Source organism: Lissotriton vulgaris, chromosome 2_2 (genome assembly GCF_964263255.1).
Source record: "Lissotriton vulgaris chromosome 2_2, aLisVul1.2, whole genome shotgun sequence".
Lineage (NCBI taxonomy): Eukaryota > Metazoa > Chordata > Amphibia > Caudata > Salamandridae > Lissotriton > Lissotriton vulgaris.
In genome coordinates this window covers 155,778,540-155,793,845 of record NC_141688.1, presented here as the reverse complement: position 1 = coordinate 155,793,845, position 15,306 = coordinate 155,778,540, and the positions used below count along the sequence as shown (strand labels likewise).

General features: G+C 45.7%; 1 protein-coding gene across 1 annotated transcript in view; it reads right to left on the bottom strand.

Moving 5' to 3' along the window:
* LOC147729175 (sodium-coupled monocarboxylate transporter 2-like) overlaps positions 1 to 7,738 on the bottom strand; it is a 278,703-nt gene extending 270,965 nt beyond the window's left edge. Inside the window, exon 1 of the mRNA XM_086959488.1 lies at positions 7,359 to 7,738. Within this exon, the coding sequence (XP_086815614.1) occupies positions 7,359 to 7,715 (357 nt within the window). The 5' untranslated portion in view covers positions 7,716 to 7,738. The remainder of the gene's footprint in view (positions 1 to 7,358) is intronic.
* Between the last annotated feature and the right edge of the window lie 7,568 nt (positions 7,739 to 15,306).

The window sequence follows — 15,306 nt, the reverse complement described above, 5'->3', positions numbered from 1 at the left end:
GTTAACTATTAACAATATATTTTTTTAAATCTAACCTCGCTAAGATTATTTCATTTGTAGTCAATTGCATTAAAGGTCATGTATTAAATTAAATAATTTGTTGTAAATTAAAATTGTTATGCCATTTTTTAAAATAATTTCATGTCAAAACTATGTCTGAATATATAATTAATTCATATGAGGGTGTTAGTTAAATTCCTTGGTTCCTTTGTTTCCTCTGGTAGTGTGTTGCAGTACCAGTGGTTGCACGTGTGTTGTTTGGTCTGGACTGGAATACATTTAATCCTGTTTTGACACAGTTAAGGCTGTACTTGGCTTAAATGTGAGTAGATGAAACCTGCTGGAGTGAGATAATTATTTGGGAGATGGAGTGTAAACAATTAATGGTACACTGAAAGAGCTGCCACTCTAGAGATAAAGGCTTGAGTACAAATTGCCTCTGCTCTGGAGCTGGGTGGAAACATGCTAGGCAGTTGACTACTGCAACCTTTTCAATCATGAAATATTTTTTGAAGCAGCTGGTAGCTTGGGACTATTGTGCTAAATCCGTATGAAATCAACTCAAACCCAACGTTGACCTTTATTTAGGACTTATTATGACCTCTGCCGGGATTCTGGTCTTTTGCAATGTAAACAGAATTGTTTGTGAATAATATAAATGTCAATATTTAACACAATTTTCATGAACATGTAGCAAGAGGTGAAGGGAACATCAGTAGAGCATAAATAAAGTAATTGGAGAGTTAGGGTGTGTTTTAAACTAGCTCACAAAATATAATCGTTGTCTACAAAAACCTGGTCAAAAAGCCACCTCCATTGTTAAGCGTGTTGTTTCATTTATTAATGTGGGGTTAAGAAATCGTATGAAAAGTACTGGAAATGTAATATAACCCAGAGTTTCAATTAGAAATGTTTAAAGTCATCCTTTGAAAGCAAATTAGGATATCATAAAATTCTAGCTTGAAACAGCTGTAGTTAAATAAGTAAGGGCCAGATGTATCAAAGGGTTTTGCCCATTCTGAGCCTATGGGAAAATGTGTTGATACATATGGCCCTATGTTTTTAAACTCTGACTTGCATTACAAAGTGTCTGCAAGTCTATTCCCGAGACCTTTCTGTAGTCTCTAGTTAGGATGCGTCACCGTCACTGTTCCCCATCCCTTCAAGCGCAAAGAATTCTTGAAACATTTATGGCTTTATTTCTATGCATGTCCTCGGCCGCAGGACCTCCTATTAAACCCGCTTTATTTGCACTCGTCAGTAAAATAGATTAATATGATAGGCTCTCACTGCTGACATGTGCTTATGATATGTGGTCACAATTCTTAACATGACTAGGGGTGTGTGAAGTTCAAGATGCGAACAAGTCTATGTAAAGGGAAATACGTATGCAGTTTAGAAGAACCTGGAAGTTTCCAGTTGTCACTTATGGTGCAAGCACACTACTTGGTAGTCATTTATCATCTGCATTCTGGTGCTACCCACATGGATTCAGAGTGGCTGGAAGTCCCAAAGTGCTACACTGAGAATGGAAATGAGAAATGCACTGTCGCTGAGCAGCATCTACTGTGATTCTTGCTGTCAACCAGGGGAAGAGCAGTCCTAAGTGACAATAGGGAAACACTATTTTATGCATCCTAAAGTTCAGTCACCTTGGGAGAAACATGTAGCTTTAGGGAATGAGTCTGGAGAAGGGAAACCTCTCCCTGAGTGAGGTTAGGAAACTTGAACCTTCTGTGAAAAGGTTTGCTTTTTTTCCCAACTTTAGTGACACATGTCTTTCCTTCTGAGGCCTTTAATGATGGCAAGTTGATACACAATTTCAACTTGCCAAAAGTATTAGAGAATGTTGAATGCTTGCACTTGGTAAGAGTTGTATTTAAATAGGTTTTCAAAAAAAGATTTCCCTTAACCTGAAAGTCATGCTTTCACCCATTCAAATTGAGAATCAGTCATAATGCAATGACAGATTAAAGACAGTTGTCTAGCAGCATAAAGAATAAAAAGAAAATCTGTATCCGAATAGTTTTGAGTTACTTTGCCATTTATGTGATTTTGAAATCTTAAACCACAATGCTGCTTAATTTGCATCAATAGTGTTTTTGCATCGAAATGTCATTTACACCGTAAGAGAGTTTACACCTGCTGGGGAGTGAGGTCCTAAAAGTGTTACACACTCACCAAGGTTCAATTTACAACTAAGGGCCACATTACGATGTCAGTCGGAAACTAAACTATCCGACTGCTTATCGGATTCGGTTCCGACCGACACACAGTCGGCTTATCCGCCCGACCAATTATGATGCTTCTGAACACTGCAAGGAAGGAATCCTATTGACTTCAATGGGAGTCTGTATTCCGTCTGACAACACAGGCTCCTATGGGGAAAAAGTGTGCAACACAGGCGCCTATGGGGAAAAAGGGTGTCTGTGGAAAACCTTACACCCTGTTGTGGGTAACCCAGGGTGCCTGCCACACTGTTCATGGTTTTACAGGGGGGTCCCTTGGGTTCCCCCTTGACCCCAAAGCAGAGGACTCAGGATGAAGGGGCGTCTGCTAGGGGCCCCCAAAGTCAGTTTCTGAAAGCCTTTTCGTGTTGGGGCATACCGAGTAGGAATGGCTGTTGGAATATGACATTTTAATCAGTGGCTGTGAAACGCTGTTCCGGGAGCTGTAACCCACTCAGATGCTCTGAATGTCGCTTGGAACCAATTTGGAATTCCCCTTCTGACCGCGAGCATCGTAATTGGTCAAGCTGGGATGATGGGTTCCGATTTAGAAAAGGGGGTGGTGATGAACAGAGTGTCTGAGTTAAACAGACCACTCTTACCCAGTCCAAAGATCAGGGCTTGATCCATCACCGTTATTTATCTCACTGCCCCATCCCAGCTCAGAACCTGGCTATATGCAAATCAGTCTGTCCCTGGCCCAGTGCATCATGGGAACAGGGCAGACTAAACTACCAAGCCAATTCTTCACCAGAAAGGAGACAAGCTACCGGGGACCGGTTTCTGGCATTTCAGCCTTCTTCGGCCCGGCTTGCTTGAATCCTGATGGAGCAGTGAGAAAGGGACTCATGTCTGAGTATACCCTGCCACACCTATAGTGGCCAAAAACGATTTAGAAAAGGGGGTGGTGATGAACAGAGTGTCTGAGTTAAACAGACCACTCTTACCCAGTCCAAAGATCAGGGCTTGATCCATCACCGTTATTTATCTCACTGCCCCATCCCAGCTCAGAACCTGGCTATATGCAAATCAGTCTGTCCCTGGCCCAGTGCATCATGGGAACAGGGCAGACTAAACTACCAAGCCAATTCTTCACCAGAAAGGAGACAAGCTACCGGGGACCGGTTTCTGGCATTTCAGCCTTCTTCGGCCCGGCTTGCTTGAATCCTGATGGAGCAGTGAGAAAGGGACTCATGTCTGAGTATACCCTGCCACACCTATAGTGGCCAAAAATGATTTAGAAAAGGGGGTGGTGATGAACAGAGTGTCTGAGTTAAACAGACCACTCTTACCCAGTCCAAAGATCAGGGCTTGATCCATCACCGTTATTTATCTCACTGCCCCATCCCAGCTCAGAACCTGGCTATATGCAAATCAGTCTGTCCCTGGCCCAGTGCATCATGGGAACAGGGCCCCGGTAGCTTGTTTCCTTCCCAGTGTAAGAATTGGCTTTTGTAGTTTGGTTTGCCCTGTTCTCATCATGCACTGGGACAGGAACAGACTAATTTGCATACAGCCAGGTTCTGAAACTGGGATGGTGCAGTGAGCTAAAAAACGGTGTTGGATCTAGCCCTGATCTCTTGACTGGGTGAGAGTATTCTGTTTAATTCAGAGACTCTGTCCCTCACCACCCCTTGTTGTAAATATTTTTGTCCACCCTAAGCGTGGAAGGGTATACTCAGATGTGAGTCCCTTGCTCATTGCACCATCAGGATTCAAGCAAGCCGGGCCGACCCCGGTAGCTTGTTTCCTTCCCAGTGTAAGAATTGGCTTTTGTAGTTTGGTTTGCCCTGTTCCCATCATGCACTGGGACAGGAACAGACTAATTTGCATACAGCCAGGTTCTGAAACTGGGATGGTGCAGTGAGCTAAAAAACGGTGTTGGATCTAGCCCTGATCTCTTGACTGGGTGAGAGTATTCTGTTTAATTCAGAGACTCTGTCCCTCACCACCCCTTGTTGTAAATATAGGGATGATGGGTTACAGCACGGTCTAAGGGAATCTGACTGTCGATCGGAGGTTTTTAAACCAAAATCGTAATCAGGCCGTAAGTGTGCTGTCAACAAAATATGTTTGTTGCATAGACACAATAAATGTGACAAGTATGCCTAAACATTGCCATCCCACTTATTGTTACACATTACTATTACTCACTGATGAGTCCTGAGTAGGCAGAAACTGGTCAGGGGTTGTTCTGAACTGAAGTAGACCTTGTCTGGCAGTTCGCGAGGCACTGTTTGTACTAGGGGAGTTCTCTGACTAGAGGCATAGTGAATGAAAAGTGCTAGACTGGAATGTGGCCTGGGTGATCGTTAGTGACTGAGATTAATTCAAGTATTTTTATTTCATCAAGTTATTTGTTACAGTTAATCAAATGGGCATCTAGATGTACTACAATAAGGGCAGCACTGCGAAATTCTGCAGTGCTGAATTGTACAGTAGGTGAAACAATTGTGAAGCATTAAATACTCAAAGGGTCTCATGGCAATAATGTCTCTGGTGGTGCCCATACAAACTGCTGTTTTAAAATAATGCTAAGCATTGTGTCACAGCATAAGGCCAAGCAAATACAGTTTTCAAGTGAGATTTATACTCAAGGGAGACTCTCCAGTGCAAGTTTCTATCTGCACACTAGAAACCACAGTTAAATCATAGAATATGTCTAATCTCACAGCAATTAGACACAGAGGCCCTCATGGCGATGTTGGACGGATGCTGTTGCTTAGAAGGAACCACCCGACCATAGGTCAGCGGTTCCGAAACCCTCATTTGGATGTTACCACCCATAGTACGGTCGGAAACATCAATTTTCACATGGGAGCTTGTGCGGTGTGTGAAAACACCTGCAGCACAAGCTCCCATTGGAAAATGGAAGTTTATAAACATACTTGCACTGTGTGGCAGGCACTGTGAAGGATGATGAGGGCCAGGAGGGAAGGGGGCCTTTCCAGGGACACCCAATGTCAGTTTCCGACAGGATTAGGTGTCAGGAACCCAGCGACGGCCCGTGTGGGGCGTTACACCGGGTGGTGACGTGGGGCGGGGGAGGGGCATGGTGGGGGTTTTTAAAATACGGGAAACGGACGATTACAGGTAAGTAACGTAAAAAATAAATAAAATTAATTCTGTTGCGCTCGCTGCATCACATTTGTATTTTCTTTTCAGTTTCAAAGAACAGAAAAATACCTTAAAGGAAAAAACTTACTATCTCAGGTTACACAAATTATAAATTTGAGCTTCATATCAAACATATATATATATATATTATTATTATTATATATCCTGACGGCCCTAAAAGTTTCTACAAATTCCATGGACAATAGCACAGAAACCCAACTTGCCATATCTGCTGACTACAACACCAGTAGCTCCCCCTCCATAAATCAATCTCTCTACTTATTATCATAGACATGTTCTTTGGTGTATGAAGTACAGTGCTAAAATTAGATCAAGGAAGTCGGCCCATAAACTAGAATGACGCTGTCTATTCCTACAATGACTGTCAAGGACACACACACAATGCTTTCTACACACCCACCCGCTAGCTCCGATCCGCCAACCTCGCCCTCGCCTCCGTCCCACGAATTCGAAAGTCCACCATCGAAGGAAGATCCTTCTCCTACCTGGCAGCCAAGACATGGAACTTCCTCCCCGCTCACCTACGGCTGACCCTGGATCATCTCTCCTTCAGGAAACAACTCAAGACCTGGCTATTCGAGCAATAGCGTTCACCAAACCCCCCCCCTCCCCATTAGCGCCTTGAGACCCTCTCGGGTGAGTAGCTCGCTATACAAATTTCTGTGATTGATTGATTGATTGATTTAATGCTTCTGATAGCCACCAATGACACCTTGATACAGGCTTCTTCTGTCACCCAACCTCTAGCCCAGCTACCTAAAAGCACAAACAGACTCTCCTCAGAAGAATGTGACTGCCCTTATGCATAACTCACATTAGATGTGTGATTATGTGACGTGTAATTAATTGCAGCCACTTACTGGTGACTAGACCGCAACTCCCTTGTTCACGCTACAAAATGAACTGCTTGATATTTAACTGGAGCTCACTCCTGAAGAGCCCAGTCTGCACACCAAGCACAATGCTTTCGAGTATCCCTTCCTGCACAATCCCTCTAACTCACCTCACACCTAACAAAACTCCAGAGCTGAGCACCCTAACCACAATCAGCATCCGAGGAGTCACCACCTCCTAACCCAGGAACTCATCTCCTACCCATCACAAGCTAGTGTATGAAGCTTTCATATCTGTTGACAGCCAGAACTGTGATGTTAGCCCTATTGCAATCACAGACATCTGGTTCTGTTTATCCTCCATGTCTTTATTTTAAGAATGGGGAATAATACACCCTCCGCCTCACAGGAGCTGAAGCAACAGGTGGGAAAGCGGCCTTTTTTCTTTCCTCAAGTTAACAGAAGAGCTGTTTTTATTCCCTGGGCTTCTGGTGCTTTGCAATAAATGCTTCGAGAAAAGAAGACAGGGCACAGACATGGGAGGAACAGAAAGAGGCAGGTTACACACACACATATGACACAGATGACCAAATTAAAATCGGACCTAGTGAGAATCCAATGCTTGTTTAGAACAAGAATACCAACAAATATGTAATAAGCACGAGTTAGTAAAGCTTGCGATAAGTCTGCATGCAGTTTGTAGATAGCGATTGATATTTGCATCTTTTGTATTAAAGACAGAAAAAGGCAGACAGGGTTATGTATTTGTATGTAGCATTACGTACAATGCATAAAGTCGGGTACTGATTACATGAAGAAACGATAATTATGTTATGTCTGTTTAACAAATGATTTGATTATGGTGTAACAATTGAGGCTCAGACCCTCATACAAACAAAAACAAACAAAAAAATCAAAGGATTTATACTTTGAGGATAAGCCCTGGACCTTAGTACCGTTGCATTAATGAATGAACAACCACATATCGCTTCCATTGCTTATTTCTCTTTTACATTAAACAACCGTCATACATAATTTAGATCTTTAGTCAACAACTTTGCATTAAACCACACTTCTGTTTTAGCCATGACTCCTTGGATCACATCACACACATATCCTCCGTTACCCACATACATGCAATGAATGCGCAACTTCTTACCTCGTACGTGCTGGTGATTCCAGATCGATAAAAAATGGGGACGAAGAGCTCAGCGGTAAAAACAATAACAAAGGCATAGGCAATAAAAAATAGAACGAAAGACGCCCCGTAGCGGTAGACCTCTGAAGGTGCACCCAAAACAGTGACGGCGGACATGAAGCTGGCGGTCAGGGACAGCGCCACAGGCCCACACGTCATTTGTTTGCCCCCGACCAAAAAGTCACTCGAGGTTTTGTTCTTCCTCTCTTTAACAGCAAAGAAGACTCCGATGCCGGAAGAAATCAGGAACAGCCCCGCAAAGACCACATAATCCCAAATCAAAAAAGTTTTGGTCTCTTTTACATCTGAATTGCTCATTTTCGGGTTGTCTTGGGTGAACGAAAACTAGGTGAAAACAATATATGAATGGTTTGAAAAACAATCCGAATATTGCAAGGCCTGTCCTTCCAGCGGATATGGATTTGAATTGCAAAAATGGAGGAACGTTTTAAATTGATCTTTCTGTATTTAACACCACCAGAGTTCTAATACTTTTCAGACAGATACATGTAAACATCTATTGGCGCTATAATGGAGCTAAGGAAAAAACAAATATGCTGACGGGCCACGAAGTCTCTCTGATGGCCCCTGTGTTCACCTTACTTTCCCTTTTTATATACCAGCTGATTTTTAAATTTGGGGTTAAACATTACTCTGGCTGCTTGAATGAATATGTGCTTTTGTGTCTCAGCATTATGCAAATGAACACTGGCTAGCAAGGAAAATGTGGACCAAAATCTCAGTGACAGCCATTTAAAAAAAAAAATCTTGACGACAGCTCAGACAATAATAGTTCTAATGGTGGAATCTGCCCTCACACCTGCACACACGAAAATGCAAATACAAATATGTTTTCATACATGATAATTGACAGTACATGTAAAGTATGTCGTATGAGTCCTTCAACCCACTCCACGGAAATAAAATGTCAAACATTTGGTATAGAATATGGTCCAGCTGAAGGTAACTTTAAATAATGAACACATTTTATCGTCCTGATTGCTATCATTCAGATTGCCGGTTTATCTGCACCGCTGCAGGTCCTGGCAGTGACAGAGGACAGAGCTAATGTTCACTCACCACCTGTAATGAGTAACTAGGAAGACCTGCAGCATCCCCTGTGTCAGCCAAGGTGCACAAAGGTCCCTCTTCCTGATAAGGGCAACTGATGTTCAGGCACCCGCTGATAAGCGTTGCTGGCGCATTCTTTTTACATCAGCCCCGGTAAAAGAGAACCCCTCCTGAAAACTTCAGTGAGCCAAAATAATTATATAATGCTTGTGCCAAAGTCTGCAATTTTCTTAAATGCCAGAGCTAGGGAGCTCTGTGTGGAGGCCTGCCTGCTATCACATCAGAACTCGTTTATTTATTAAAAGCATTCGAGAACATCTGAGTTCTGATCTACAGCATAGATGCTGCTTCGAGCACCTCGAAGTGGTCATATGGACGGAGATATCTTGGGCATGTAAGCTCACGGAACTCAGAGGCCAACAGAGTGAGGAATGGCTGCCAAAGATCTACGAAAGTGGAACCCTTCTCAGCTAGAGTGGGGGTCATCTTCTCCATCCCTAGAACCAACCACAAGCGCTGCAACCAACCCGTGAATGAGGGAATGCACGTGGTCCGCCAATGAATTAAGATGTTTTGTGTAGCGGAGCCCAGAGCTGTCGCAATCTGGCGACCCCGCCCAGACTTGAGTGGGTATGTTAGAGGGTTCATAGCTTGGGAACGGCGGGAGTTGGGTATCAAGGTGTTTGTCTATTTCGTCCAAGACCTGCATCCAACAGGTGTTTAGCTGTTCACAGTCCCACAAGAGGTGCACCAGCATGCCACGCTTCCCACAACCTCGCCAACAGTCCGCACTATGTCGAGGATCCATCTTGTGGATGCAGTTGGGCATTCAATACCAGTATGTGGTCACCTTGGTCAGTGTCTCCGTCAGCCCCATGTTGTGTGCTGAATGACGGGTCCTGTAGTACACCTCTTCCCACTCCTTATGACTGAGGTTCCGACCTAGGTCCCATTTCCAGCGCACACAGCCGGCGTTCTGTACATATGTATGTCTAGTAGGCAACATCTTATATAAATCTGAGATGCTTTTTATCTGATGTATGCGTCTGTAGCCAATTTTTGTAGGATGTAAAATAACCCTGTGCCTGCGGTCGTGCGAGTGGTATGGAGGGCCCAGTGGCGCAGCTGCAGGTAGTGAAGTCTCTCGGATTCGGGGATCCCATACTGGGAGCGGATGTGGGGAAAGGGGATAATCCCCTCCAAATAGAACAGGTACCCCAAGGAGCGGCAGCCCGTGGGACGCCATCGCGCAAAAGTAGACTCACCCATCACCGGTTGGAAGTCAGTATTATCAAAAAGCGGAGTGAGGGGAGAGGGGAAGGTTGTCAGATTGTGTTTCAGGCAAGTCTGGTTCCAAGCTTCCAGAATCGTCCTGGTGATATGAGAGGTATAGAGGTTGGGAGGCCTGTGGGCCTTATGTAGGAAGGGGACCTTTCCTTAGTGGTGTTGCTGCCACTGCTTGGTCCTGAAACAACCCATGTTTCTCAGATTTGGCACAACTCTGTTCGACCAAGTGACGAAGCTGCGCCACCCAAAAGTAAAGCTGGAGATCAGGGACCCCCAGCCCCCCTCCTCTGGGGGTAACATTGTAATGATTCCCTTCATTCGGGGTCTGCGGCCTGCCATATGAACTGCAACAGCTCAGATTCGACTTGCTTAATCCACCCCGTGGATGTCGCAGAGATAGTGTCTGACAAAGATATAATATCTTGGGGAGAATTGTGATTTTGGTGGCAGCCAGCCTACCCAGCTAGGAAATTGGAAAGTGTTTCCACCTCCGCAGCTCCATCCGGATCTGTGTCTGCAGCCTAGTGTAGTTAACGGAGACTACTGCTGGCAGCGTAGGTGCCAACCAAATGCCCAGGTAGGGGACAGTCTCCTCTGCCCACCGGAGAGGGTGTCTGGACTGAAGATGCGACAGCGTCAAGGGCGACGCGAGAGGTTGAAGGTGATCGATTTCTCCACATTGACCCTAAAGCCCAACGCCTTCTTAAAGCGATCCAATTCAGTCAGGAATGTTTCTAGTGCTGGGACAGGATCCAAAAGAGACACCAGGACGTCGTCGGCTTAGAGGCCTCCAAATTTGATCCCGGTAATAAGGGGATTGCGCTGGACAGTTAGAGCGAAGGGTTCTATGTGTAGAACAAAGAGCAGGGGTGAAAGCGGACACCCCTGCCGAGTGCCCCTGCTAATAGGAAACCGAGTCGAGGTCTGTCCGTTAATGCGGACAGAGGCTGTGAGGTGTCAGTAGCCGTTGAGAATGAGGGTCCTAAGCTTATTTCCCATCCCTACATGCGTCAGAACCTGCTCTAGATATGGACAGTGGACCAGGTCGAAGGTCTTCTCCACATCAACGGTGAAGAGCATATATTCCCCCGTCGTCTGGGAGGCCTTCTCTATAGGATGAAGTACCATTTGGTATTGTCGCTTGTCTTACACTGAGGGATGAACCCCGCCTGGCCTGGGTCAATGAGTCCCGGAATATAGGGCGCCAACAGGTAGGATAGGATCCCTGTGAAAAGTTTAAGATCATTGTTGAGGAGGGAAATAGGGCTATATGCCCCGCAGCTGTCCTTATCCTTCCAGGGCTTCGGGATGACAACTCTAGCCACCTCGAGGATGTCCTCCGGGATCGCCCATGTGGAGACGAAGGAATTAAAAAGACGGGTTAAGAGAGGCGCTACCATTGGACAGAAGGTTTTATAAAAGGTGCCTGTTAAGCCGTCAGTTCCGGGAGAATTTGGCAAGTTTAAGGCGAAAGATGGCGGCTAAAATCTTCTTGACTCTGATCTCTTTTTGTAGGTGGTCAGCCTGGGCCTGTGTGAGGGAAGGGAGCTTTGCCTCCGCTATATAAGCTGCGCCGCTCAAACAGTCCAGCGTATGTTCTTTGTAAAGTTGAGAGTAAAAGTCACGAAAGGCTTTGGCGCTATCTGCGTCCTCAGACACTGTCACTGTCCTGAACTCCCTATTGCTGTCTAGACTCACATAATTTGTGAGCCAGAAGGCGGCCGCACTGGTTTCTTCCCATGTAAAAGGCATGCCACAAGGCAAAGGCTGCATATTCAGCCTTATCTTGATCAATGCAAAAAGAACTATTGATGGACAGAATGCCGAACAATATCATACTAAGGCCCAGTACTGAGATATGGGCCTAAAGCCATAGTTTTTTTTTTGCTCATCATGTCGTTTCAGTTTGGACCCATCCATATTCAAATCAGTCTTGACCCTGCGCCCAATGGGTACAGCCCAGCACCGAACTGCCAGGCCAGGTCCACCCTGGACTGAAAACAAGCATCCTAGGACTGGTTTCGGGATTTCACCCCTCTTCAGCCAGTATAGCTTGATTCAAGTGGCATGGAGAGCACAGGACTCACGTCTAAGCATACCCGTCCCACTCGGGGTGACGAATGCAAAAAGAAATATTGATGGACAGAATGCAGAACAATGCCATACAATCACCCCAGTACAGAGATCTAGGCCTAAATCCATCGTTTTTTTGCTCCCCATGCCATTCCAGTTTGGACTCAGCCATATGAAAATCAGTCTTGACCCTGCGCCCAATGGGAACAGTCCAACTCGAACTGCCAGGCCAGGTCCACCTTGGACTGTAAACAAGCACCCTAGGACCGGTTTCGGGGTTTTACCCCTCTTCAGCCAGGATAGCTTGATTCCAGTGGCATTGAGAGCACAGGACTCACGTCTGGGCATACCTGGCGCTCTTATGGTGAGAAAGCAAAAGACACACAATTGATAAACGGAATGCGGAAAAATTCAAAACATTCTCCCCCAGTCAAGAGATCTGGATTAAATCCATCATTCTTTTGAATGAGTCAGCCCAGTGGTAAATAGAGAGATCTGTATCTAGATGGGAGGGAGTAGTGGCACCTGGGACCTGAATAGGACTTTGCTCGCCCCCACAGTGCTGGCTCCACCCCCTGTGGTGTGTCTGATTGCTCTGCCCTGCACACTGAAAGAAGAGAAGGAAGACTGTCAACAAAGTGCTCCAGGACTGTACTTGCCTTCCACAATGCTGGCTCCACCTCCTGTGGGGCATCTGATGTGCCTGTCCTGCGCTGTGAAAGGAAAGGAGAAGTCTGGTAAACAGAGTGCTTCAAAACTGGCTTGAGCTGGGTACAGACCCCTCTCCCCTCAGAGAACAAAGGGTTTTGGGGTACAAGTATTGGGAATAATCAAAAGGTAGAGCAAGGGTTTTTAGGGGCGCGTCCTGTCCCCAAATGTATTATGTAGAATCAATGTGGACCAGCCCGCTATGTGTTGGAATATTTACTGATAATCTAGGTCACTTGTGACAATGGCCTTCTGACTGGACCCGATGGGTCTTGTTAATAAACCCCTCACACACCAACCTGGTTGGTGTCATGCTTTATCATCGGGGTCCAACCAGGCAGCCGGATGCCGCCTGGTTGTGCTTCCACCACTGAATACAGCGGAACAGGTGTCTTGCAACTGTGTGATGTAGATGAAGGTGAGTTTTAAAAGATACCTCTGGGAATCCTTACCTACTGTTTTATTGTTGGCGGCCCAGGGTATTGGTTAAAAAATATGTATATGTGATGCAACTACAATTAGAAAAATTATTACTAAGAGTTGGCTTATGTGGTCTACATGTTTCAGTCCCTTCTGGAAAAAATAGGTGGCACTTTCTTCAGGACCATGGGGTAGGTGAAGTGAGTGGCAAAATTAGGTGCCACGCGCTAAGGTGTGTGGAAAAAAGTGAATGGTAAAAATAGTGTCTGTATACTTACAGACACTTGACAACTGCAAGGAAAAACCTGCGAATAAAGGAGGAACAATACACAACATAAATGATGCAGCTCTTGTAGAAATGGCATACAATGAGGTTGGTTAGGTGTCATGCATGATAGTTCCTGAGGGCCAAATAAGTGACGAATGCCCCTGACATTTTAGTACATACAAGACTACGTCTTAAGATGGCCGCCATTCTCACTCCCTTTGTAGACAACCTTCTGCGCCTGCGCGCACTAAGGCACTGCCCCCCATGACGAGGCAGCCTACTACCCGGAAATATCAGCATACGCGGGTATTAAACTAAACGCCACTGGCACACACCTACCAGCCGGGACGCCGAGGGACCGACAATAGGTATCCCCGTAGAGGACACTCTTCAAACAAGTAAGGTCTCGCATGCCCCGCTTAAGCTTTCAGACGGCTCTATTGATTTTTTCGCCTGATGTAGGCTACCCACAGAGTTTGTCTTCCCCACAACTCTTACAGATCGTACACGGGAGTGCCTCTCCCCCGCGCCCCGAATTACTGGAACAGCAAGTTATAGTAATGTAAATATTGGTGCACTTTTTACATTTAAATATGTAATTTTTAAATGTCTGTCTGTCTCACCATATCGTTCAGCTCATTTTGTAAAGGGTTGAATGTATGACATTGTTCTGCATTCTGTCCATCAACTGTTATTTTTGCATTTGTCACCCGAGTGGGATGGGTATGCTCAGACGTGAGTCCCATGCTCTCCACACCACTGTAGTCAAGCTATCCTGGCTGAAGACGGCTGATAGCCAGAAACCGGTCCTAGGATGCTTGTTTCCGGTCCAGGAAAGACATGGCTTGACAGTTCGGGCTTGACTGTTCCCATGAGGCACAGGGTCAAGGCTGATTTGCATATGGCCATGTCTGAACTGGGGAGGTGTGGAGTGCAAAAAAACGATGGATTTAGGCCCAGATCTCTGTACTAGGGTGAATGTATGACATTGTTCTGCATTCTGTCCATCAACTGTGGTTTTTGCATTTTAAAATAAGGCACACCAATGGTGGTGGAGCTGCGGCGCACAATAATGCAGGGATGCGTCACTTATTGTAAATCTGCTGCTTTGACTCCAGCTGAATCCCCGAGACTTTGGTGGGTCTCACCAGGGCCAGTGGCAATGGCCCCTTGTGACCCCTTGTGACCCCTGAGGACCAGGTGGGGGAAGCACTTAGACTCCACTGGCCTTCCAACTGCTTTTCAACTTGCCCAAGAAACTCAGGGGCCTGGAAAGTGGAGCAAGGAGTTTGTTCAACTGTTTGGCTGTGGAGGAGTGGCACAAGATGTCCCCAACAGCAGGAGAGGAGCACCAGAACCCGGGATTAGAACACAGTTGGCACAGGGAACCAGGAAATCCAGATCACTGAAAATGTGCCCCTTTGGAAGAGAGAAAGCTGATTGGATTTCTCCTGGTAGGTAGGCCTTGCCCTCGGGGAAAAAATTAGCCCAAGAAGAAGAAAACTGGCCGATATGCATTTTGAAGGTTTTGTCTCTTTAAAAAGAAAAGGACAATTTCTCTTGGAGAGGTCTGAGCCATTAATGCAAACCTATTTACTTTTGTTTAAATTGTGAGGATGTGTTTGTAGGGCCCCCTTCCCGCAGGGTCTTTTGGCCCGGGGGCTACATTTCTGTGTCCCGATGCAAGAAACTCTCCCCCCCCCTGCAGCACAAATGTCCTTCTGGTCCCTGGGGCCCTAGCTCCCAGGGACCAATAAACAGTGTGGACCTCTGCGCCGCTCCCACTTTCTGTGTCCCTGGTTGGAGAGAACAGGTGCACCAGACCAGCATTTTTAGGGCGAGGATGCCAGCACCCATATCAGCACAGCACAATGTCTGCAGGGTCACTGGAGGCTGTAGGTCTTTGAGTGGGACAGGGTCGCCAAAATAAAAGCATAAAGAAAGAAAATGAAATTGGCACAAGGCTTTTTTTGCCATCACTGCCACTCTTTTACATATTCGCTTTTGCTTGTGGTTTTTACAAGAAGGGCCAGGGCACCACCAACAAATTAAACAAGTGTAGTGGTGGCTGCAAAGGTATTC